This window comes from Ambystoma mexicanum, chromosome 2p, assembly GCF_040938575.1.
Source record: "Ambystoma mexicanum isolate Mex_15411 chromosome 2p, UKY_AmexF1_1, whole genome shotgun sequence".
Taxonomy (NCBI): domain Eukaryota; kingdom Metazoa; phylum Chordata; class Amphibia; order Caudata; family Ambystomatidae; genus Ambystoma; species Ambystoma mexicanum.
Window position 1 is genome coordinate 1,255,346,422 of NC_090923.1, and position 27,369 is coordinate 1,255,373,790.

General features: G+C 48.5%; 1 protein-coding gene across 2 annotated transcripts in view; it reads left to right on the forward strand.

Annotated features, from left to right (window-relative positions):
- Positions 1 to 27,369, forward strand: part of ARPC1B (actin related protein 2/3 complex subunit 1B) — a 174,798-nt gene that overhangs the window by 120,063 nt on the left and 27,366 nt on the right. For both annotated transcript variants that reach the window (XM_069645562.1, XM_069645563.1), the window contains exons 8-9: positions 11,444 to 11,650; positions 27,102 to 27,177. In XM_069645562.1, coding sequence (XP_069501663.1) covers positions 11,444 to 11,650; positions 27,102 to 27,177 — 283 coding nt within the window. The remainder of the gene's footprint in view (positions 1 to 11,443; positions 11,651 to 27,101; positions 27,178 to 27,369) is intronic.

Sequence of the window (27,369 nt, forward strand, 5' to 3'; positions counted from 1 at the left end):
GCTCCACTCGCAACACAAACGTTTGGAGAGGCAACAGATATCACTCTTCCACCACTCACACATAAAAAAAGCAGGGACTCTCAAGCAGATCAAGTAGGTGCAATACTGGAGACCACTTGCACAGGCCACAACCTCCAGCCTTTTTCCTACTCTGGATTTATTTATTTATTAGTGAATTGAATGGTGCAGAATGTGGACACAGGGAAAGGGATGGTTTCTGTCTCATCCCTTCCAGCATCCCATAGCACAGTGATCCCCCCAAGGATTTGCTTGCAGCACCCTAAAAGGTTGCCATCAGTTGCTCTGGGCTATTGCGTGGAGGCCAAGAAGAAGGAGGTGCTGAAGAGATGCAAGAAGAATGGTAGTGTAGGATGAGCCAAGAAAGTGAGGAAAATCTAGTTGACCAGCCTGCTCTGGCAGATAGACCTTACATATTACTTGTTGTGGATGCATCATTGCAGTAGGCGGAAGGGCTGGGGTTGAGTGGCCACATGCATCTGCGCAGCAGAGGGAGCCTGGTAAGGCAGCTAATTACGTGAATATTGAGGCTGTAGATTAGGGAGGTCTCATGAAGATCTAACTATTTAAATCAGAAGAAGTAACCACGCCCTGCTGCACCCACACTGCTTGGGCCGTGTGGGAGTGCATTCTACATTGACCCAATGAGGTTGCCATTCAGGAGGACCTTGGGTCTAAAAACTAGACCAACCTGGCAAGCACAGGGAATAACCATGTTACTGCTGCTGTAATCCTCAGTAAAACAGTCCTTCGGACCCACATTTGCAAGGCCAGCCTACCTTAGCAACACTCCAGAATCACTACACCACTTGAGCAGGAGCACTGGCTTGAGCAGGTACTTGATTTGTCCAGAAAGCACTGTAACTAACTGGACCTTACCTTTCTCTAACCCGGTGGGGTGAAATAGGGATGCTAGCAGAAGCTTGGCAGCTACATAATGGACATATGAGTAATATGATATAATATGGCATTTATAACGCGCCTATACACAATTGTTTCAAGGCGCGACGAGGCAAGGGAGGGGGAACAAAAGGAAGACAGGCAACGATCCTACTAGGCCAGCTGTCATTCAGATCGCTCAAGTGCATGAGAAGGTTGAAAGGGAAAAGTGCAAGGGGGAAGGGCGAGGGGAAAGTGAAGTACATGGGATAGTAGAATAAATAAGATAAATAAAACGGGCAGCTGGTGGCAAGTGCAAGGTAAGTGCAGACATAAGTGCTGGTAGGGGGAGTGTAGGGATACAAAACCAGTCCCCAGGTGCAGGGGTTGCCAGGGAGCTAGTGCAGGTGAGCAGCTGGCGGGGCCTGGGCACAAGATCAGAAAGGGTGGCCAGGTAACCAGTGCAGTTTCAGCAAGGAATTCAGCAGGGGAGAGGGGGAGAGAAAGCAGAAGCAACGAGGAAGGTTTTGAGGTGCTTCCGGAACCGGAGATGGTTCTTCTCAAGTTTCAGGGAGGCAGGAAGGCTGTTCCAGAGGGAGACCCCTGCCGAAGAGAGAGTTCTACCACCAACTGTTGCTTGGAGAAGTGACTGACCCTGAGGGAGTTGGAGGCGGATGAGCAAAGAGCTAGAGAAGGAAGATATTTAGGAAGAGAGAGTTGAAGGCATTGCGGCCCCAGGCCCCAGAAGGCCTTGTGGACAATGCAGAAGGTTTTGAACTTAATCCTCGCAGCCACTGGGAGCCAGTGCAGAGATTTCAGTCCTGGAGAGATACGATCCCTGGGTTTGAGGCCAAGGACAAGTATTGCAGTCCTGTTCTGGATAAGTTGCAGAGGGCGGAGAGTAGAGGCAGGCAGATTTAGATAGAGGCTGTTACAATAGTCCAGCCTAGAGAGAACCAGGGCTCTGGAGACTGTGAGCTTCTGGGGGAAGGAGAGGAAAGGAAGAATACCTCCGAGGAGGTGCAACTTCTTAGAGATGTCAGATGTGAGGAGAGAAGGAGAGTGTGGAGTCGAAGATGACCCTGAGGTTTTTAACCTTGCAGGTGGGAGCAGGAAGAGAGCCAAGAGAGGCCGGCCAAAGAGCTGCAGGGAAGGAGGGAGTGGGTGTGCCGATGAGTAGAATCTTAGTCTTACTGGCATTAAGGCAGAGGTCATTGGTGGCACACCGCTCCTGGATAGCAGACAGACAGTCGGAGATGAGGGAAGGAGAGGAGGAGGCCGAGGGTAGCCTGAAAATGAGCTTGATATTGTCCGTATAGCACTGAAAATTGTGGCAGAGAGCAGCGATGCGGTGGGCAAGGAGTGCCAGGTATTGGTTGAAAAGCATGGGAGAGAGGTTAGATCCCTGGGGGACACTACAGGTAGAGAAAAAGATATCGGAGAGGAAGGACCCAAGTTGGACCTGGGAGGGTCGATCAGAAAGGAAAGAAGTCTGCCACGCCAGACCCTGACCGGTGATACCGAGGTTATCACAGAGACAGTTGAGCAGGATGGCAAGGTTGACAGTGTCCAAGGCAGAAGACCCAACTGTCCTCAATTACACAAGTTCCTGTTGGTATTTCTGAACATGCAAGATTTGTTTGTATCCACCATTCAGATCATTTGTTAGAAAGATTCCATAATCAAATGGTATGATCTTGTGGTTGGATGATATTTGTTTTTTATACAGCGCAGTGTGCACTTTGCAAAGGTATCTTGGTGCTGTAAAATAAACTCAAGTTAGATACATGTACAAATCAAATTACCATAGAAATAGAAGTGTTTTGATATTATGAGGAAAGTCTGGTTAGAGATATGGAAGATGTGAGTGGGTAGATGTTTCAACATATTGTCTGCTTATACTGAAAAGGACCGGCCACCCCATTTTACATTTCTGGCATTTGGTACAGTCGGCAAACCACCTGCTGCTGAATGGAGTGCTCTGGTTGGGCAAAATAAGTGGCCCACATCTCCATGTTTGTGCCCATAGGAGAAATGGTCTTGTTCTGTTCCTAGGAATAGTTAAACATTTGGATCATTGACCAGCGTACCAGGAGGCTAAGCCCCAGACATGTGGTGGGACATGCTCCGAGCACAGCAAATCGACCAAATGGCTTGAATCACAACTCATCTGCAAAGAGAGGGCCTGCAAACAGTCCTTCTCTTGTCACCCACCCATCCTGTGGAGCACGATTCCAGTACCAGCTCTGAATGCCCCCATAATTCTCCAGTTTTCATAATCTCTCAAAGCAAGGCTTTTTCAACACCTGACCATAGAGTAATCCCAATGGACGCACATACTGATGCACAGACTTCAACTCAAAGATCTGCACTATTGTTAAAAGATGCCATCCCAAACGCTGACTACCCACAATCAGATAATCTGTCCAGCACTTCGCTGCTCTCGGGCTAGGTCTGCTGTTTAAACAATACAATAAAATAACAAACTAAATAGGTTGCATTCATGTACAACTTTCCCTCTTCAAATTATTTACCTGTGCCTAATTTGTACAAGCAAGATGTGTTTGCTGAAATCGCGTACGTTTATTTATCAAAAATGCTCCATTGTCATTGCCAGTGGCGGCTTTTCACTATGGATGGTGGTCGCTGCATCAAGGGTAAAGCAAACATTAGTGTTATTACATGGCTTGACTGGCTTACTTTTGTGCAGCCTGCATATACTTTCTTACTACGGTATGGCATTTTTCACTGTGATCAAGGGTAAAGCAAACATAAGATACTACGTGGCTCGACCTAAGTTGGTGGTGCAAGTCTGCAGATCCCTTTTCAGTGTGATATGGCACTTTTATACTGGGCATCATTGGTAAAAGCAAGCATAAATGTGAGTAAAAAGCTAGACTGGCCTACTATCAGGCTCGGGCTGTAATGGTTCCAATTCCTGATCCCCCTGCTCCCAATCCTCCTCCTCACCTGGTTTGGATTCCGGGTTTGCTCCGAACCTCTTCCTCCACAGTGTTTTTTCTTTGCTGTGCCGATAAGGCCGGCCGCGAGAGGAAGCCACCCTGAACCCGTTATTAGGAGGTCCAGGAGGGGCCCTCCTTCCGCAGCAGGCCGGTCCGGGGAAAAAGCCTTACGGCATAAAAAACCCCTGTCTTGTTGGATGGTAGAGGAGAACTGCAGGAATCCGAGGGTTCCGGTGGAGTAGTTCCTTGGTCGTTCCAGCGGACGTGCACTGGGCGGTATAAGGTACGTTGAAGTCATACAGCATGTAAATGTGGAGATCAGATGGGGGAGCAGACAGAAGAAGAGAGGGGAGCACTAGAGCAGCATTAGCAAGGCGGAAAGCAGGAAGGGTGGAAGGGAAGCAAGAGCTAGAGGAAAAACAGCGTGTTAACCCGAAAGCCTAAACGCGAAGGGTTGCAACGCGTCGGCTTCCGGGTTGAACGCAAAGAAATGGACTTGCAACGGCGTACTCCGAAAAAACTAGACCGTCACAGTACGGTGGATGGGAACGTGGCGGCAATATCAATGGCGGCTCATGCGCCAACGGGGCCACAACCGCCAGCTTCCTCGGTTCGTGACAGTATACCCCCCTCCCAAACCTATACCACCAGGTTTACCCGGATGGAGTCTATGGAAGCGTCGGGTGAGTATAGGGGCATGAATGTGGGAGACAGGCTCCCAGGAATCCTCAGAACGAGGATAACCTTTCCAAGACACCAAATACTCCAGTCGGCCCTTTCTGTATCTGGAATCTATTATGGCCGATACCTCATACTCTTCTGGGGAGGATGGCACTAAATCCGGTATCCCTTTCTGTGTAATGGAAGGGGTGTCCGGATCTACCGGACGAAGGAGGGAGGAATGAAATACTGGGTGTATGCGATGCATACTTTTGGGAAGCAGCAGTTTAAATGACACGGGGTTAACCCTCTTAGCAATCTTGAAAGGTCCCAAATACCTAGGAGATAATTTGGATGGGTGGAGCCACCGAGGGAGGAACTTAGTAGATAGCCATACTCTATCCCCTTCCTTCCAATCGGGACAGGGGGTACGAGAACGATCCGCCTGTCCCTTGTATCTCCTTCGAGATAGAAGTAAATTCTGTTGAGCCACCTTGTGGGCTAAGGTTATGTCAGCCAAAATGGATTCTATAGTTGGAATGGTGGAAGGGGGATTATGAACAGGAAGTATGCCTCGAGGATGTAATCCATAAGTGCAGAAAAAAGGGCTAAGGCCTGTGGCAGTATGTATGGCATTATTATAAGCGAATTCTGCTGTTGATAATAAGGCAACCCAGTTATCCTGCAAGCTATTAGTATAACACCTGAGATATTGTTCCAGAGAGGCATTGAGTCTTTCGGTTTGGCCATTCGTTTGAGGGTGGAAACCAGAGGAGAGGGCCCGCTCAATACCTAATCGCTGACATAAGGCCCCCCAGAAACGAGAAGTAAACTGGCTCCCCCGATCAGATATTATCTTGTCTGGCAGCCCGTGTAACCTAAATATCTCCTTGAGAAACACTTCTGCCATCACCGATGCAGATGGGACTCCTGGAAGCGGAGTGAAGTGAGCCAGTTTCGAGAAAAAATCCACCGTAACCATCAAACAAGAGAACCCCTGGGACGAAGGTAAGTCGACTATGAAGTCTGTTGAAACCTGAGACCATGGACGAACAGGCGCCTCTGATTGCACTAGCAAGCCGTAAGGTTTGTGAGTGGAATATTTACTCTTGGCACAAACCTGACAGGTACGGCAATATTTCTTAACGTCTTGAGTGAGAGAGGGCCAAAAGAAAGAACGGGATATCAGGTCAATGGTACCTCGTATGCCTCTGTGCCCAGAAATAGCATGGTCATGACCCCATTTCAGGATCTTTTGTTGGAAAGGCTTTGAAGGGATGCATAATCTTCGGTCAATGAATAAAAGACCCTCAGACCATCTAGCAAGCCTCCGCAGGTTGAGAGGCACCCTATTTTCCAGCTCCGGGGTAGTAATCGCTTTGACATCCTGGAGGAAGGAGGTAATGATTCCCACCAACCGGTTACGGGGAAACATGTACTCCAACGGTGGAGCCAACTGAGTGGCAGGTGAGTCTCTTCTGGACAGGGCGTCTGCTAGACTGTTTTGGGTGCCAGGAATATATGTGATGGAGAAGTCATATTGGCTAAAAAAGTGGGCCCAGCGTGCCTGTCTGGAATTGACACATTCCATGTTCCTGAGCACCTGTAAGTTCTTATGGTCGGTGCGCAGTATAACCCGATGGGCACTTCCTTGTAACAGATGTCTCCATTCTTCACACGCTGTCTTAAGGGCCAACAATTCCTTTTCTATTACTGAGTAATTTCTTTGGCTTGCTGACAGGGTCTTTGAGAGATAGGCCACAGGGTGTTCTTCTCCATCCTTGGATTGTAAAAGTACGGCTCCCAAAGCATTTGCAGAGGCATCAGCTTCTACTATAAAAGGTTGAGTCTGGTCTGGCTGAAGCAAGACAGGGGCAGTACAGAACATCTTCTTCAATCTCTGGAAAGCTAGGTTGGCTTGGTCGGTCCATGCAAAGTTTCTGGCCTCTTTCTTGAGCAGAGCTGTGATTGGTAGAACAACTTGGGAAAATTTACCGATAAACTTCCTGTAAAAATTTGCCAGACCCAAAAACCTTTGTACATCCTTCTGGGAGGATGGAGCGGGCCATTCTAATATGGCCGTCACCTTCCTGGGATCCATCGATATGCCTTCTTGGGAGAGGATGTAACCTAAGTAAGGGACAGAGGAGGTCTTGAATACACACTTCTCGGGTTTGACCAGGAGGTGTTGGGATTGAAGACGTAGAAGGACCATCTTCAAATGCTGGGCATGTTCTTGGGGAGACGGTGAAAATACCAAGATGTCATCGAGGTAAACTATTGTGTTCACATACAACAGATCGGAAAACAGGCGGTCCATAAACCGTTGAAAAATTGCCGGGGCATTGACCAACCCAAAAGGCATGACCTTGTACTCAAATAAACCAAAGGGTGTTCTGAAAGCGGTCTTCCATTCATCCCCTGTTCTTATGCGTAGAAGATGGTAGGCACTCCGTAGATCTAATTTCGAAAAGATGGTGGCTCCTTGAACGGCCTCCAAAATGTCGGAAATTAAGGGCATGGGATAGCGGTCACGAACGGTGACCCTATTAAGGCCCCTATAATCTATACAAGGCCGTAGCTCAGCTGAATCCCTTTTCGGTATGAAAAAAAGAGGGGCACCGGCTGGGGATTTCGAAGGCTGGATGAGCCCATTGGTAAGATGAGAATCCAGGTAGGTGCGTAGGACCTTCTTTTCTGTGATGGATAAAGAAAACATGCGGCCGAAGGGCACCAATGCATCTGGTACCAACTCTATGGCACAATCCTCCGGACGATGTGGGGGTAATTCCAAAACCGGATTGTTACTGAATACTTCCCGGAATTCAGCCAACTCAGTGGGTATAGTACAAATGTCACATACTTCCTTGCGTTCGGAAGTCAAAATCTGCACCGTCTCTTTTGGAATACGTGACAAACAACTCTGTCTACAGTATTCCGACTCAAAGGCCATGGTGTTTCGGGTCCAATCGATGGCTGGATTGTGTTTCCTAAGCCAGGGTATCCCCAGAATGATGGGGAAATGGGCGGCCCGAATGAGATCGAACTGTAATTGTTCCATGTGTTGGAGTATAAGTACCTTGAGAAGTTCAGTAGAGTGGGTTATGGGACCAGAAGACAAGGGTGATCCGTCCACACTTTCCACTTTTTGTATGCCTTCACGTTTCTGTAGGGTGAGTCCTTGTTGGTGTGCCCACTGGGTGTCCATGAACATGCCTGCGGCACCGCTATCCAAAAGGGCCATGGTATGAAGTACTGAGGTGGGAGTTTCCAGTTGGATGGCCACTACCATGAGACGCGAGTCCATGGTGTCTGGGGGTGAAGAGATGGTTACCGTGACATAGGGACTTGGGGTTAGACCTCGGAGACTCGTCCCCATTAGTTCCGAGGTAGGTCGTTTCCCGTCTTCCTAGGGGGTACATCCGGTCAGCTACGAAGCAGGTGTGTATTTGAACCACAATACATACAGAGGCCCGACTCTCTTCGTCTTCTTCTCTCATCTGAAGTTAAGGGCGCTCGAGCCGCCCCTATCTGCATTGGTTCTTCCCTTTGACTTCGGGATGGCAACATAGGCAGGGAGGAGGCACCAGGAGTGTGGGGCACGGGAGGCTTATGCTTTCTTCGTTCCACCCTTCGTTCATTCAGCCTGTAATCAATCTGGAGCACAAGAGACATCAGATCCGACAGGGTGGTAGGTCGGACTATGCGGGCTAGTTCGTCCTTGATCTCCTCCTTGAGACCACGACGAAATATGGTATATTGAGCCCGTTCTGGCCAACCTGCTTCAGTAGCAAGTCTCTTGAAAGTTGAAATGTACGTAAGTAGATCACTAGAGCCTTGTTGAACGTCTAGTAGTTCTTCTGCGGCTACATGCGTGATCTCGGTCTGCTCAAAGGTTTGTCTAAGCCGATTCAAGAAAGCCCCATAATCATGTGTGACGGGATCATTGTTTAAGACTTGCGGGGTTGCCCAGGCTAGGGCATTTCCAGTCATGTTGGATACCATAAATCCGACTTTGGTATGATCTGAAGAAAAGGTCTGGGGGCGGAATGCAAAATAAATGGAGCATGCTTCCATAAATTCTTTTAACTTCTTGGGGTTCCCGTCATATTTGCCTGAAGACAGGATCATAGGGGATAAGTCCATCTCACGCGTCTCTCGTGTAGCGATCATCTGTCTTAAGGCAGTGTTGTCAGCTTTAACATTCTGTAGTTCAACATTCATAGCCTGAACCGCATTAATGAGTTCTTGGATCTGTTCGGGAGTGGCCATTGCTACACTTAGGCGTTGCAAACTATCAGGCTCGGGCTGTAATGGTTCCAATTCCTGATCCCCCTGCTCCCAATCCTCCTCCTCACCTGGTTTGGATTCCGGGTTTGCTCCGAACCTCTTCCTCCACAGTGTTTTTTCTTTGCTGTGCCGATAAGGCCGGCCGCGAGAGGAAGCCACCCTGAACCCGTTATTAGGAGGTCCAGGAGGGGCCCTCCTTCCGCAGCAGGCCGGTCCGGGGAAAAAGCCTTACGGCATAAAAAACCCCTGTCTTGTTGGATGGTAGAGGAGAACTGCAGGAATCCGAGGGTTCCGGTGGAGTAGTTCCTTGGTCGTTCCAGCGGACGTGCACTGGGCGGTATAAGGTACGTTGAAGTCATACAGCATGTAAATGTGGAGATCAGATGGGGGAGCAGACAGAAGAAGAGAGGGGAGCACTAGAGCAGCATTAGCAAGGCGGAAAGCAGGAAGGGTGGAAGGGAAGCAAGAGCTAGAGGAAAAACAGCGTGTTAACCCGAAAGCCTAAACGCGAAGGGTTGCAACGCGTCGGCTTCCGGGTTGAACGCAAAGAAATGGACTTGCAACGGCGTACTCCGAAAAAACTAGACCGTCACAGTACGGTGGATGGGAACGTGGCGGCAATATCAATGGCGGCTCATGCGCCAACGGGGCCACAACCGCCAGCTTCCTCGGTTCGTGACACCTACATTGGTACATTCAGTCTGGATATGCTTTCTTTCTGTGGCATGTAATCTTTTACTATCTGGAAGTTCTTATATGGTAATACTGGCATATATTGGTGCAGCATGTATGGGTACTGCCAGTACGAAAATGTTTTTATAGTGGCATACATTGTGGGCAGAGGCATCATTAAATCGCATTGAAAAATGCTCTTGTGCACTGCAACTATTGATTTTTTAAAACCAATTGCACGTTCTGTGGCCTTTTTATCAATTTTCCACTGGAAAGTGTGCTGTAAAATGCACCATTGTATCCCATTATTTTAAATGTTTTGTGGAGCGGACAGCCTCCCACCCCCAACTCCTTTGTTTAGTTGGGGCTCCCTCGCCCGGTTGTTCACACTTTTGAGGCAACATTTACACCCCTCCAATTTAAAATACACCAGCCAACGTTACTCATTGCCGTGCATCTGATACTTTACCTATCTGGCATTTGAATAATGTTCAACTAAGCAAGATGCTTACCAAATTGTCCACGAATTAATACATTGCATATGCAAATTAACTTCTTGTTAATAATCTCTAATTAAAATGCCAATGCATTCCTCCAAATATCAAAGGTAGAACGACTAAGCCACTCTGTACAGTGGCCTTTGAATTCTGCACTATGTGACCAATATAACTAGCCCAACGTGCTTACAAATGCATAATTTGCTACGGTTTCCCAAATAATTCCTTGGACAATAAAACACCACTAAAGTGCACTTTAAATTTTATGGACCTCATGTACAAAAGCATTTTACAATGGCGCTGTCCCATTGGAAAACACTTTGTAAATCAGGCCCTATATGTTTTGATGGGTGTTAATGGACTTGTGTGAATACAAATGCCCCATTTACCAGTTGCATTCCTTGTAAGCACCAACTTAATCTCAAATTCAGTTCAAAACTATTGCAAATTTTTTTGCCTAGATTTTCACCTCGATTTACTCTTCAATTGCTGCATATTAACATGTTCCATTTGTAAAATTCAATTTACTACCGTTATAATTTGGGTTGCATATCATTTTGCCACCACCTGAAAGACAATATGTTCCATTGAGTTTTGGCTATTGCTCAACATTTCCTTTGATAAGTATCTGTTGCTCATTACCCACAAAATGTTGAGGATCCCTGCCATAGCATACAAACTCATAAAACGCTACCAGGCATGTTTCTACAGACTTTTTCTCCCTGAAAATGTGTTTCTTTAACTCTGACATATCTCTTCAATAGGTAAGTATCAAGGGTGTCAAGGTCTTGGGGTGTTGGCAAACATTTCTCTATCTAGGGATACACTTTTTCAAGGGCCAAAGATTGGTCCATCAAAAAATCTAGTGGGTCCTATTCAACTGTGCAACCGGGGGATGTTATTTCTAATCCCAACGGTACTTGACCAAATTATCTTGAATGCCGTCAAAAAACGTATTCTCGTGTGCCTCTGTGCCTTTTAATGCCCTTAATTGACAACACTTGGAGTGCATAAAAATAGTGGAAGCAACAGAATTAAGTATGATATTAAAAAAACACATATCCTGAAAATCTAGCATACACTAAATGACAGAAAAGATAGTCTTTTAACCCATGCCTGTCCCATGGTGAGTGAAAATACTGGCGCCTAGAGTTGAGTCTACCCTGGGCAACAATTTTCTACTCCAGTTTTAAATCAATCATTCATTGTTTGGGCCAGTGATTTACATTCACTCACCGCTGTGCAATAAGGGAGAAGCCACAAAGTTACTTAACTACCTATTGTGTTACACCGTTCTGGCCTTTTACAGGCCTTCTGCCTTATGAGCTTTGGAATTGTGTTATTTTGTCCGCACAAGCGTAGTGCTTGGTACACTCACACCACTTTGAATTATAAAACAGTGAATTAAACATTTACATGGTACCTTTGATTTCCTGCAAATAACCTGGACAGTGTCTTTCTCAGAATTTTCTCAGCCTACATTAAGGAAGTGGAGGAGAGGCCCTCGCCCACACCCTGGGGTTCCAAGATGCCCTTTGGAGAGCTGATGTTCGAGTCGAGCAGTAGCTGCGGCTGGGTCCACAGCGTGTGCTTCTCGGAGAGCGGCACCCGTATGGCCTGGGTCAGCCATGACAGCACCGTCTGCATCGCCGATGCCAACAAGAAAATGGCGTAAGGGCTTTTGTTTTTATGTGGGTTTAGAGGGAATGGAATAGAAATTAATGTTACACTACCTTTTGTTCCATACAATTAAGTATCCTGCACACTGGCCAACTCTCTTTTTTTAATGTAATCTTTGTATTTGTTTTCAAACAGTACAACCAATAAGGAATAGTAAGACATATAATCGGCATTCTTTTGATATAATATTGTCTACACTTCGCTTCCCATCCGTAGTCCCATTCTTTTTCTGTTCTGTGAAAGGAACTCATGGTGGCAACTGTAAAGACAGACACAAGTGATCACAGTTCAAGGGTGTTTCTTAAACTGAATAATGGGTGAGAAAAACACCTAATCTAAACCTAAATCTAAGATGGGAGCAAGCTACGGCCATCAAATAATAAGGCAGTCCTAGTGGCGTCTTGTTAGGGCCTATACTAAAAAACATATTGCCAATCCTTACAACTAAGCTACAACGTAGTGTGGGATAATGTTCACAAGAAAAGAAAGAAGTGTTCACCAAATGATAAGTCAGGATGGTATAGCTGGGGTCTCGCTTCACCATGTTTTTGGCACGGGACAAGGCAGGACCTTAGAGCACAGCACACTCCTGGTCCTCGCCAGCATGAGGTTACAGTTCCTTTCAACGATGCCAGGACATTCTGGGTCCAAGTATCCTTCCTGCAAAGTCTCTTGCCTTAGAAGGCCTGCTGTACCATAAACAATAAACAAACAAAAGTTCTGTTGGTAAACTTTCATGTTGTGTGATTGCTCTTCGCCCCTTTGTATCCCCCTCAGCCGGGCTCTGATCCCTCTTGCAATGTTGGCCTCCCCCAATCGGGTTCACTATGGCCTTTCACTCAAAAACGTCTCAAAGGCTTTTTAAACAGCTATCCATTGTGGACATCCCTCAGCCAGATTCACACTTGTCATCACAATGTTCACGGGTACATCACTGTTTCCCCTCAATTCGCAGACATCCCTCTGTCGGGTTCACATTTGCCAGTTTCACAGTTCAATCAGTTTTCTCCAATGTCTCAAAAATATTTGAGTGTACGAGGGGTTTTGTTTAACCCTCGTAGGACCATGTGAACACTTCACACTGGCCTGTTTTAAGGCCTCTTGTTTTTCATAGTTTCAACAAAACAACAAGGCTCAAAAAAGGCTTCAGTCAGAGTCCTTCGAATGAGTGTCCTGTGACGCCGCACCACTCTGCTTCTGAACCCTTTACTAGGGTTTCTTTACAGTTCAATTACACAGGTTCTGTTCAACAAGGTTGTCACCTGCAACCTTGGACCCTGCACAGTTTGGTTTTACTATCTGTCTTCTCCGACTCATCAGCTGTGCTGAACTCTCAGAGTTTCTTGTCTCGGGAGTCGAGGGCGGCACCACAGCGACAATCGCTTCTCCCCGCTTTGGCTATCAGCGCGGGAGGGCCCAGTTTGCCGTTGACACCTGTCACACCAGTTCCCAGTCTTATGGTTTCCCTTCTCCTCGGTTTGAACTGCTGGTCCGTTGTAGCCATTTCCTCGTGCATTCAGCCTTGCTCAAAGTGTGCTCACGTGCTCTGCCTTTTATCCCTGTGGGGGAGGGAAAGAGCCGTCAGGTGTGCGTAGTTATTGTCAATTGCCTGACTCTGCCTGACCCTTGTGTCAGGTAAACGGCTCTGGCGTTAGTCCATTGTCTTTCACAGTGTAGGAAAGTGTGTTGGAAAGGGGCGGGGGGCGGTAGAGCTTCTAAATATCCTACAGGATCGGGAAAAGGGGTTAGAAGGAAGGAGGTGCAGCGTCTTGCCCATGGGTGTCCAATTTCCACTCCCTGAAGACCTCCCATCCGGGTGATCCTCCCACAGGAACTGGATCCAAAAGCGATGGCTGTGTCCTGGCCACCTGGATGACAGCTCTTCGGCAAGTAGCGGGTGAGACACCTTCAGGTTTCTCACATCTGTTGGGAGGTGTTATGTTATGTTAACATAACATATTGCATAACATAACACCCCCCAACAGAACAGAAAAAGAATAAAGAACATATGGCACATGAACCATTCCTATCTGGATAGGGAATAGCCACCTATAGGTATAAGAATGCTTATGATTCACCACTCCATTGACATTGCATACATAGTTATGGGTTTATAAGTGGGTATTCCCGCACCTTACAATACACATCTCATAATACACGGTCAGTTCAATGTTTACTCTATTCTATATACTAGATCAGTTCCATGGATCATGGAGCCACCCACTGTTCCCACTAGATGAGCATTAAGTATAGGACAGTCTGTACATCTTCCTGCATCCCCCCATTATGAGAATCCATTGAAAAGTTATTTGAGCAATGCTTCACACACAGTGCATTATATGTACCTATCAAATAAGTGCCAGAGTTTATATGATTGGGGAGGTCTCATTATTATCTTAAATCCACATCTTTTCAATTCACACATCTCTTAGAGCAGGGCTGCCCATATGGTATGATCCAGAGGGGTCTCCCTCTTCCAATTAATTATACCTTGTGGGCTACAAACTACAGTGTATACACTTTCTCACTATGGCATCTTCATGCCACTCTTCTATATCTAAACCAAACAAAACCTTTATGGGCGAGTTTGAGGTGGTAGACCCCTTAATGAGGGATTCATTCCATAATACCATGTCCAATAGGGTTTAATCCTATGGGTCCATAGTAGGAGTCCCATTGTGGCTAGTTGCCCAATTTTACTCCAACAAGTCGATGATTGGAATAGTAGCATGACACCTAGTTGGAGTAAAGTAGACACATTGCATGATTTTATATTGAATCTCTCTTTGCTGAAGGTTGTAGGAGGCTTCCTTGAGTGTTGTGAAAGAGACATAACTAGCCACAGTGTCAACAGTCATTCCCAAATCTTCAGTCTACATGCCAGCTAGAGTCATGCCTCTATCGAAATTGTTTGGTGAACACAGCGCGTAAAATGTTTACATTTTTGGGAAGTCAGTGATATCTCTGGCAAATGTAGTTTCTCACACCAATGGATCTCTGCTCCGTGAGGTAGTGGAAGCGTGCGAGTTCACTACTGACATCGGTACCCTATGCTGCAACCATTCGTTGCATGTGAAGCCTAACATATCTCAAATTTCCTGGAAGGGTAATGGAGTGTTCTGGTCATATAGATCCATGATCTGAATATTGTGCCATTGTGCCTTCTGTCTAAAGTGTGCCATTCTCTCCGGCAATATTAAAGGAGTGCTCTGACGCTGAGCCATGGTAGAGCAGAACTTGTGTCAGTTCCCGTTATTTTAAGCGTCTAATGCCATTGTCTAAGTGTCGGGCCAAGAATGCAATGCATTTCAATGGACCCAGATATCCTTGCGGGAGGAATCGCCAGTATTTCCAGTGTGGTAAAAGGATGCATTGCGTCCAGTTTCAGTGAGCGCCAACTGGTGGTATCTTCTCCAGCATGGGGTCTGGCATGGATTCACATGCTCATGAATATTCCCCGTCGTCAGGCTGGGAATCCTCGGTAAAGAAAAAACCAGTATCAGTTTCGTTTCTGATCTGTCTTTCGTAGTAATAACCAATCACTGGTCTCTGCGTCATACTGACCACAGCCAATGACTGCCCTCTACCTAAGCACCGCCTCTGGCAGCCATCTTCAGATTTTTACCGCACGTTCATGTGTTGGGATCCTCGTGCTATTGCTCTCGAGCGTTAGTGCTATTTTTTCGCGCTTTTTCACAAAAACTTCGATTCTTTCGGTCAAAAGAGCCTCAAGCTCCACCGATCCTACATCCGATCAACGGGGACCCGTGTCGGATTCATCTGTGCCCCTCAAGGGTGAAGATTTCGTCGAGCTACACTTCGGAGGACTCCAGAAGCTTCTCAGGCCCGGTCTCGGAGATGGCCCAGGAGAAGGGAAGCTCGACGCCCGGAAAGCTGTTCAGGGCCTGCCCTGGATGCCAGCTGCAGAACGTCTTCAAGGAGGACGAACACTCTTTCTGCCTTTACTGCCTTCATGGGGACAAGACGCACGTGGAGAAGGACTGTGCGTTTTGCGGCAACATGTCGGAACGGACCATGAAGGACCGCCATCAACGTCTCGCCAGCTGGCTGGAGGGTAAGAGCCCGTCTGGCGAGAAGAAGAAGAAATCTGAGCGGTCTTCTAAGACCTTTGAGGGCGCCCCGGCGACGGGGGCCCAACATAAGGCCAAGCACCGCGAGTCCGCTGGCACCGGGAGCGCCGAACGGTCGGGCTCTACGGGCGCCAGGCAGGGCGCACCCTCCCCGGCACCATCAACCACGAGCCAACGCTCTGGGTCGGGTAAGAGGAAGGCCGAGCACCCAGCGAAGCTCCTGGAGAGACCCCGGTCGAGCTCTAAGGCAGAGGAGGAGCGTGGCAGTGCCCCCTCCCTCAAGGATAAGGCGGTGAGCGCACCTAAGGTGGTGAAGGCCTTGATCCATTCGACCAAGCCCTCTATCGAAACGGTCGCGGCGGCCCTGGCCCAGCCTGTGGAGGCTGCACCAGTGGTGGCGGCCTCGGGGCCCAGAATCTCCCTGCCTCCTCGGAGGGAGTCTTCTTTTGTGCCCATCGATAGGACCCCCGTGAAACCCTCCGTGGGGAAGAAGGGGGGGCAGGGCGTCGTCGTCGATTCGGCCTCAACCTCAGAAGAGGAACTGATCGAGGTCTTAAGCCACGGCCTAGGCGTGGAACAAGACCAGCCCGTCGGAATGGGCCCCGACGCAGGTGACGACGACGACATCGTCGAGGATACCGACGGGGCCCCTGCTCGCCCGTCGGATTCCCCTCTGCCAGCGCCGCAAGACAACTCAGCGGCCATTTTGTTGGCTATACAGTCCTTATGCTCCGAGATAAGGACGAGACTGCCGTTACCGACGGAGGAACCTCTCCCGTCGGGGGATCCAGAACCGGGACCTTCTGGTGTTCCCCCTACCAAGAAAAGAAGGATCCATCCACCGCCTCCTTTTCAACCGTCGCGCCCCGTCCAGCCCTCCTCCCCGTCCACCCGAGGGGATGATACGGGGACTGACACGGCAGCGACGGGTACGGACGACGAGGCATACGACGAGGATTTTCCGTCGTCGCCTCCCACCAGGGCTTCTCCGCCCGACGAGATTGGATCGTTCCACTCAATGATCGCCAGGGCATCCGAGCTTTTCCAACTCTGCCCTGAGGAGAAGAAAAAGGAAGGCTTCCTTTACCAACGGCGCGAGGCCAAGAGGAAGACGGTCCTCGCAGTGCCTCTGTTAGACGACATTTGGGATGAGGGCCTTTCCCTCCTCAAGAACCCTTCCACGACGCCAGCGAAAAGAGACCGGTACGAGAAAAAGTACCGGGTCCCGGACTCGGCCCCCCTATGCCTCCGGGCCCAGCCTACCCCGGACTCCGTCGTCTCCGCGGCAGCCAGGAAGAAAGCGGGGGGGGGTGCGGCCTCCACGTCGACTTCCCCGCCGGACGGCGAGGGAAAGAAATTGGATGCCATGGGACGCAGAGTCATCTCGTCGGCGGCGACGACGATTAAAGCGGCCAACGCCTTGGCTATCGTGGCCCGCTACGACAGGGAACTCTGGTACAAGATAGCTCCCCTGCTGGATTTTCTGCCGGACGACAAGAGGGCGGAGGCCCTTGAGATCCTGCAGGAAGGTGAGGTGGCCTCGGACCACGCCATCACCGTGGCGACGGACATCGCCGACACTGGGTTCCGCCAGATGGGCAACGGCGTTTGCCTTCGACGTCGCGGATGGCTCAAGGCGACGGACTTTCGGAAGGACGTCCAGACCAGGGTCCTGGACATGCCCTTCGACGGGAACAACCTGTTTGGGAAGACAGTGGACGATTCCCTTCAGGCCATCAAGGCGGATACTGAGACGGCCCGGGCCCTTGGAGTACTGCAGCAACGGCGGACGCCCTTTCGGAGCGGCGGAGGCAAGGGCGCCTCCAAAGGTTCCGGCGGCGGTTTCGCTTCCTACCGTCAAGCGGCCCGCTCGTCGTCGCAAGAGGCCTACAGAGGACGAGGCAAGTCTGGCGGACCCCGCCGTCGTCGCCAAGGAGGCCAAGGTGGCAAGGCCGCGTCCAAGCAGGATTGAACCGGCCGTGGGGTCGGGCCCCCACCGAAGCACCCCGGTGGGAGGCCGGCTGGCGGGCTTCGTCAGCGTGTGGGAGTCCATCTCCACCGACCGTTGGGTGCTGGACGCCCTGGCCCGGGGCCACGCGCTCGAGTTTCAAAGAAGGTGCCCGCGCGTCCCCCCCGTGGCCAGGAAAGAACTTCACGTCCCTCAACTTCTCCTGGAGGTAAAGGCGATGCTCAGAAAGGGCGCCATCGAACTCGTCCCAAAGAGGCTTCGGGGCTCCGGAGTCTACTCGCGTTACTTCCTCGTGAAGAAGAAGACGGGAGGATGGCGCCCCATCCTGGACCTGCGACGCCTGAACAAGTTCAAAGCCCTTCCCTTCGGACTACGGTCGGCACCCAGGGTTTTCACCAAGTGCCTCGCACCGGTGGCGGCGCAGCTGCGCCGCGAGGGGATTCACGTCTACCCCTACCTGGACGACTGGCTCATCCGCGCCAAGACGAGGGAGCTCGCCGTGGTCCACACGGCAAGGACCGTCCAACTCCTCACGGACCTGGGATTCTCCGTGAACTACGCCAAATCCCACCTGGTGCCCGCGCAAGTCGCACTGTTTCTGGGAGCGAGGCTCGACACAGTGTCCCTTCTGGCCTCCCCGTCGGAGGAGAGGACCAGGACCATCTTGGGCAAGGTGCAACGGATGTTGGTGGCCGACGCGGCCAAGGTGAGGGCCATCAAGTCCCTCCTCGGGATGATGTCTTCCTGCATCTACCTCATTCCCATGTGCAGGCTCCGGATGCGCCCGTTGCAAGAGTTCCTGGATGCGCGCTGGATCCAGACGACGGGCAGCTTCGAGGAAAGGATCGAGCTCGACGAGAGTTTCCGACGAGCGATACGGTGGTGGGGCACCCGCGCGCATCTGACGGCGGGCATGGACTTCCAGACCCCAGCCCACCAGGTGACTGTGACCACGGATGCCTCCCTAGAAGGGTGGGGAGCGCACACCGAAAATCTGCACGCAAGGGGACTCTGGCTCCCGACGGAGAAGTCCCTGCATATCAACGTCCTGGAGCTCCGTGCAGTGTTTTGGGCCCTCAGGTCCTTCCTTCCGTCCCTCAAGGGCAAGGTGGTGAGGATCTTCACCGACAACACCACCACCATGTTTTACATCAGGAAACAGGGCGGAACCAGGTCCCCAGCGCTGTCCAAGGAGGCGCAGGACCTGTGGCATTGGGCCGTCGCCCAGGGGATTCTTCTGGTGCCGTTTCATCTGGCAGGGATAAAAAACACCATCGCCGACTCACTCAGCAGGGAGCTGCGCTCGTGCCACGAGTGGGAACTACGGCAGGATCTGGTGGATCGCCTCTTCCGACGGTGGGGCACACCCCAGATCGACCTGTTCGCGACGGCGACGAACACCAAGTGCCGGAGGTTCGCCAGCAGGTTTCCCCAGACGAGGAGCATGGGCGATGCTTTCTCGTTCCCCTGGGAGGGCCTGTTCCTCTACGCGTTCCCTCCCTTGCCTCTGCTGATCCGGCTCGTCAACCAGCTCAAGAGGTCACGGTGCAGGATGATCCTCGTCGCACCTGCGTGGCCGAGGCAGATATGGTTCCCGGACCTTCTGGACTTGTCGGCGTCCCCGCCAATCAAGCTGCCGGCGGACGCGGATCTACTCTCCAGGGAAGGAGGCGCCATCCTCCACCACGACCCGAAGTCGCTGAACTTGCAGGCCTGGCTCCTGCAGCGCTAGAGTTTGGAGGATACGACATACCGGCCGATTGCAGAGAGGTTCTTGCAAAGGCCAGGGCGTCCTCGACTCTTAAATGCTACGGACACAAATGGAAGAGGTTCTCTGTCTGGTGCCACGCACAGAAGATTAACCCTCTACGGATTACGGCTCCCCAAGTGCTGCCGTACCTGCTGACGCTGGCCAAAGCTGGTCTGGCACACGCGTCCATCAAGATTCATCTTGCTGCGATCTCCCGATACACCAGAACCACGGGCCGGACGTCCTTGTGGTCTCATCGTCTGGTGAAAGAGTTCATGAAGGGACTGTTCAGATCGTTCCCGCCGGTGAAGGCTCCGGCCCCGGCGTGGGAGCTCAACGTGGTGCTGACCAAACTCATGGGACCTCCGTTCGAGCCTCTGCACTCGGCCCCGTTGAAGTTTCTATCGTGGAAAACAGCTTTTCTCGTGGCCATCACCTCCGCACGACGAGTGGGAGAGATCCAGGCCCTTTCCTGCAAGGCCCCGTACTTGACTTTCCACGACACGAGGGTAGTGCTCAGGACGCACCCACCCTTCATGCCCAAGGTACCGTCGGACTTTCATCTCAACGAACCCTTGGTGTTACCTGTGTTCTTCCCGTCGCCTTCGTCGCCGGCTGAGAGGACTTTGCACTCGCTGGATGTAGCTAGAGCGCTGAAGTTCTACGTGGACCGCACGAAAGGTTTTCGGAAGACGTCACAACTCTTTGTGAACTTTGGACCTGTCAATCAGGGGAAGGCTCTCTCGAAGGCTTCCATCTCCAGATGGCTCTCCGGCTGTATCATGTACTGTCACCGGTTGGCAAACCGACCGCTGCCTGGCCGTCCGAGAGCCCATTCCACCAGAGCGATCGCAGCTACCACGGCGTTCCTATCTGGTGTGCCCCTGCTGGACATATGCAGGGCTGCTACGTGGAGGTCGACGCACACCTTCACGAAATTCTACTGCGTCGACCGGGATTCCAGGGAGGAGTCCAGGGTCGGCCAAGCAGTGCTGCGCAACCTGTTCGCCTGAGGTGAGCCTGGTGAGGAGGTAAGATGCTTAATGTTGAGTTGATGTGATGCTTAATGTTGAGCCTTTGCCACCTCCCGTGGTTGTGCATGTGTGTACTGCTATGTATTCTTTATTCATGAGCATGTGAATCCATGCCAGACCCCATGCTGGAGAAGGAACAAGTTACTTACCTGTAACTGTTGTTCTCCAGCATGGGTCTGGCATGGATTCACATGCGAACCCTCCCGCCTACCCCTCTGCGGCTCTTCACTTGGTCATACTGCCACTTCACGTGCTTCCAAATCTGAAGATGGCTGCCAGAGGCGGTGCTTAGGTAGAGGGCAGTCATTGGCTGTGGTCAGTATGACGCAGAGACCAGTGATTGGTTATTACTACGAAAGACAGATCAGAAACGAAACTGATACTGGTTTTTTCTTTACCGAGGATTCCCAGCCTGACGACGGGGAATATTCATGAGCATGTGAATCCATGCCAGACCCATGCTGGAGAACAACAGTTACAGGTAAGTAACTTGTTCCTTACCCATTCACCCATCTTTTGGCTCAGCATATTTGTGCTGCCAGATAATATAACCTCCAGGACAGTAGTGCTAACCCTCGGTCCGCTTTAGTGGCTTGTAAAATGTTGGTTTTCAATCGTGCTTTCTTATTGCGCCATATAAATGTTCCCACCAGTCTGACAACATCCCCGAACATAGAGTTTGTCGGGGGTGACAGGATCATACATGCTAAATAGATCAGTTTAAGCTTCAAGTTCATTTTTATTGCGTTAACTCTCCTTGTAAGTGAGACAGGAAGTATATTTCACCTAATCATGTCACGTTCAATCCTGGTTATTATAGTGGGATAATTCAACGTAGCCAGTTCTTTCTTTATCCCAAAATACTTAATGGACTGCAATTGCCGGCTAAAAGGGGGTTACTCCCCCGGATCCCACAGTATGTCCGGTCGCGATGGCATCACCTCGGATGTGTCCAAATGAACACTATACCCTGCAATCGGTCCGTATTCTTGCAGAATCTCATATTGCGGGGGAGGTATGTCACGCAACCACCTATATATAATGGAATGTCATCGTCCTATAGGGAGACTCGATGTTCCTAACCCCCTTTAATAATGCTCTTTATTTTGCTGTGCATGCGAAATGCCGAGGCCAACGGTTCTATAACCAATGCATATAAAAGAGGCAGCAGCGGACATCCTTGGAGTCTTCCTGTATATAACGGGAATGCCTCAGCAGCGAAACCACTCATAACCACCATCGTACATGGGCCATTATATAGTAACGCAACCATTTTAGTAAAATGCCCTACTATACCAAATAATGGCAAACATGTAATCCCTTCACACCTTATCGAATGCTTTTTGAGCATCCAGGGAAATAATAACATCCTACTTGTCTGACCCCTGGAGATGATGACATGTAGCAGAGGTCTCATATTATCAGAGTAATGGTGATTTACAATAAACCCCTTTTTGTCTTGGTGTATAAGTGTAGGTAGTAGTTTCTCCAGTCGTCCAGCCAGACACTTGGCTAATATCTTAGCATCTGAATTGATCAGTGATATTGGGTGGTATGATCTACACTCATCTAGGTCCCTACCCGGTTTGTGAAAACAACAAAATCCGCCCTGATCATGGAGCTCGGGAGGCTGCCCACCTCGCTTGACTCTGTGAATAACGCCGTAAATCGGGGCGCCAGTGCTTTTCCGGGGGCCATACCAATGATGGCCTTGGTCACCTCAGCCTTTGTAATTGGAGAGTTCAGGTATGCAAGATCTGTGTGAGAGATGGTGGGAAGCCGCACTTGTTGTAAAAAGGTGTATATATATATTTTGTATCACTATATGGCAGAGCGGTATATAGTTCCCTATAGTATTCTGCAAACCAAGAGTTTATATTCCCATCGCCCATTGGTATCGCCCCCTGTTTGTTTTGGATTCTTTCGATTATTCCTGCACGTTGTTGCCCTTTGAGCGCCAATGCCATTATACGAATAGACCTGTTCCCCTCCTCAAAGAAAGTCTAGGACCATTAAGAAAGGGATTTTTGCACCTGGATCGTAGAGATGTGCTTAATTTCCGCACTAAGAGTAACCATGCAAGTCAATACAGTGGGGTCCCCTGTACTTTTGTGTGTGTGTTCTGCAGTACGTAATTCACATGTCAATTGTGCATCCCGAGCTGTCCATGTTCTGAGTTTATGGGCCAAGCTAGAAATACAATGCCACCTGATGAACGATTTGTACGCATCCCAGCATCTAAGGGAATTATATTCAGGAGTCAAATTCAACTCCCAAAGCTGTCGGTAGCCTCTGCCAGATGTTCTATAAAGTCTTGGTGGTGTAGTGTTGCTAGGTTTAGCCATCGAGACGGAGACCCCTTGGATTCATCTGGAAAGGTACACTTACGTAGGACTGGGACATGGTCGGATAAGGTCATAGGGATTATATCACATTGATCAATCGTGTGCAATATTAGATGGGATCAGCCAATAATCTAGCCTGGCATAACTGTGATGGGCATTCAAATAAAATGTAACATTTCTCTGTGACGCATGTAGTGTCCTCCATATATCTATTATATGGAGTTCATCAAAGTGAGGAGGGTCCCCAGCTTGCGCGGCGTGTGGTGTGGAGTAGAGACTATGGTTTGCGAGAGGCTAACATTAAAATCTCCACCAAACAGTGTCAATTGGCCTATGAACAATGCACACGCCGCAAAGGCATACGTGAAGAAACCAGGAGCATCATCCGTTGGATTATATATTTATATAATAATAATAATAAATACTTTATTGTGATACAATCCAGAAATTGGATTTTACACAACTCATACATATCACATATACATCTTAAACAGAAACAAAATATATATATGCAATAAATTCGGTTAGATGCAAAATACATCATATCCCAACAAACACGAACATAAAAGATAAATTATAATATAAACTGCAATATAAAATATAAAATGTAAGAGCAATATAATGCTATCGTTACAAACGTTAGACCGACCATAAAATTCACACAGTCCCAAATCAACAGTATATGGAATTCCCAATAAATTAAATTAAACTTTACTACTGGAGTAAGGGCTTTATATGGGTCCAAACCCAAAAGAGAGCTAGCTGAAGGCTTAAGGAGACTGTATTCAGACAGCCATACCAAAAGACGTCATCTTTTATCGCCTCATAATTGTGGACCCATTTTTCGTATGCGCACATATATGTCGAACCAAGTTTTGGGCAGAGTGTTAGGACGTGTCGGGCAGATTCAAGTGCTCCTGTTCCCTGGCAGATTCGACAAATCCTGGCTCTCGATGAATTTTCAACCTTGACCCAATAATAGTAAGGACCGGTAGTTGGTTAGTTCTTAATTGCAACAAGAAGCGTCTGACTTCAGGTGCCGGCGATAGCAATAAGTACACCTGATTTTTTAAATATCTGTGGGTGACATGAGAGACTGCCTCATATCCGCTGAGCGAAGTTAAGTGGTCTGTGTTCATACACCAGTCCTACTTATTTAGTTTATCTTGAAATGCTTTTTTCTGGTGGATATATGGTACATGTTTTAGCTTTTCATAAGGCCAGTCAATCTCCACAAATAATGATTCATTCAAATCTTTATATGACCCACCCCTGGGGTGTTTTTCAGAATAATAGCTTTGCCCTGCCAACCTGAGCAATTTACAACGGGGATTTGCTCGGGCTTTCAAGTAGAAGGAACCTCGCGCCCGCAGTGCCATCCCTCTCAGTATGGCATTTATATATATATATATATATATATATATATATATATATATATATATATATATATATATATATATATATATATATATATATATATATATATATATATATATATATATATATATATATATATATATATATATATATATGAGTAATGCGTTGTTGGTACAGCAACCCATGTAGCATAACCGTCCCTTCTTATCAGTCACTGTATTGAGAAACTTAATGGGAACCCTCTTATGAACCAAAATGGAACCCCCCCTTTCTTAAATAAGCTGCATGAACCGCCTGACCCACCTGTCCCCTGCAGAGTTTCAATGACTCTGTTGTATCCAGGTGAATTTCTTGCAGGAAAATGATGTCTCCTGGTGTATCGCTCATATAGTTTCCCAATCTGTGCCTCTTAATCGGGTCTCCAAATCCCTGTATATTAAGCGTGATGCATGTAAGTTGTAGAGGAGCAGGTGTACACATCATCACTGGTTCCTGCCCCCTCACCTTGTCATACTGGAATAGCAGTAAGAGGCACTATGTATGACACCAGTCATTGTCCCAATACTTCATTGAAGATACGAAAGACGTTATGAACTCAGACAACCATATCGAATGTACCCTCACACTGATGTGGTGGAAGGATGCCTACATACATCCTCGGACATTGAGGATCTGCAATTGAAATTAGACGAGGGCAGAGTGATGTCATGAAGAAAAGATATAAGGAAGTACTGAAGAGATATGCGAATACTTAAAGAATAAAGATATAATTGAAGTAGTTAGAGAAACATGTAACTGCATATGAAGAAATCATGTGCACCAAAGAAATAAGAGAGAAGAGACAAAGTGAATGTACATACGTAGAAACATAAGGTAGATAAGACATATAGGGCCTTATCAGGAGTCTGGTGGTATCCCAGCGGTAATATTGGTGGGATACCACCAGCGCAAATAGCATTACCGCTACCGCTACTCGGTCCAGCGCTATTCATGCCGGATCATGAGTAGCGGTACAACAGTAACTTCCTATACCCCATTTGGTCCATTAAACCCAATGGGGTTGGGGGCGCTATTACCCCTGGCGGTAATTGTGCCAAAAACAGCCAAAACTAGGTGGTAAGGGGACAATTTTACCTCCAGCAAAAATCTGGAGGTAAAACTTACCGCCCGACTCATGATTTGACCAACCCTTAAATGTGGCCATAATAGCGTTACCGCCGCATTTAAGGTCAATGGCCCAACTCATGATGAGGCCCATAGAAGCTTGGCCTGTCCTGCCTGGCCTATCCTGCCCCCATTCAGTCTCCAGGGATTTTGCAGAATGTTTCTTACTAGATAACGTGCAACACATCCTCTTTGCAATACATGGCGGGGGTATCACCCCATTATTTCACTGCTGCAAATCCCAAATTTCGACCTATGCATTTATATCTGGGGCTGGGGTAGGGTAATACATATTGTAAGTAGAGTATGGGGCGAGGGGGGCGACCCCCACATTTTAAATGCATTGAAATGTGCAGGGATTTTTTTGGGGTATTTTCGACCATCGGATTTCTTTTTCTCGGAAAGAATCCCATAGATCCCATGGTGGGCATCGCCTTAATTACCAAACTCAGTGTATTTCAGTTTGCAGCGATTTGCCAGCCAAAGGGTAATCTATTGTCCTTTGCCAAATTCCTCAATACAAATTGGGGATTGTCAAGATCCACTTTGTTTTAAGTGCTTGGGTTACACTTCGACATTGGTTGCCATCTTGATGTTGATGTTGAGGATGGGTGGTCAGTGGTTTTGCTCATGAGGAATTCCGTATGAAAGTGGATTTTCAAGGGCTTATTACTGGTCTGCATCATGCAATGTGCGGGCCGGTCTGAGATATTCAGGATCGGATTAGGATGTCCTCACCAAGCACTCATTAGCCAAATGTTTGTTCTCAAAAGCCTTAGGGGTAATCTAATATTCGGGACCCTATGTGATGTCATATATGCCTGACCTTGGCCTTAACACAAGCAGACAGAAGTCCTGTTAGAGTACCCTTGTGTCACTGCCCTCTGTCCCAGTGAAACAGGGGAACCTGATCCTGTGGTTCCTTATCGCTCTTAAGCTCGTCCACCACCCCACTCTTAATTGTTGCCACGATTATAAATTTAGCACCCTTTACAAACCGGGGCGTTTTGGGTTACTGGCCACAAACCGGTCTTACTGCACACACTGGAGTTACAGTACACACAAAGGTGTTGCATCAAGAGCAGTTTTTGTAACCCACACACGTCTCCATAAATGTATTGTGCTGATTGGCATCAGTATGTTTTACAGACAGTATTGTTCTTTTTGTCAATTGTTTTTCTGTACACACTTGTGTTTCTGTTCACATGTTTGTCAGACCATTTTGGTGGTTGTGTTTGTTACTGTGTGCTTGCCCTTTGTATGGTACATGCAAGTGCATTAATTTACACATCACCGTTGTAGAGTCTGCACGTGTGTATGTTATAGTGCGCACAATTGTGCTTATAATTGTAGTATTGTGCATACCATTATGTTGTGGTATACTAAAAGCTTGTATGCAGATTTGTGTTGTTCCTGTACGGGGCTACAAGTGATACTTGAAGGGGGTACAAATCCTGCCCATGCTGTTGGTGCTCATAGCAACAACTGCAAGTCTTGAACTCCCCTAAAAACGGCCAGTTGTACACACGCATTTATGAACACAATCCAAGCATTAAACATTCCCTTTAAAAAAAAAACACACATTTTTTATAAATCCCCTTCTTGGTCCTCACCCGGGAGCTGGTTGTAGCAGTGCCTGGACAGCGGGGGTAGCCAAGGTTCTGGGTGGGAACCCAAACTAACACATTCTAACGGCTTCGTTTGACTCCTAGGGTCGCCTCCCTGAACACTGAGATTCTGCCTCTGCTGACGTTGACCTTCATCACCGAGAACAGCTTTGTGGCCGCAGTAAGTATCCAGGGAGCTTTCTACTTTCTTGCAAGTTGACGATGCACAACTTTGGCATGGGTATTGTGAAGAAGGAAAAACACCCCAACCTTCTTCCAACGCCTCTTAAGGGTCTCGCTTCCTTTTCTTTTTGTCTCTACCTATCTCTATAAATCATATAGTTGCGTTTATGAAAAAAGATGTTCTAAAGAA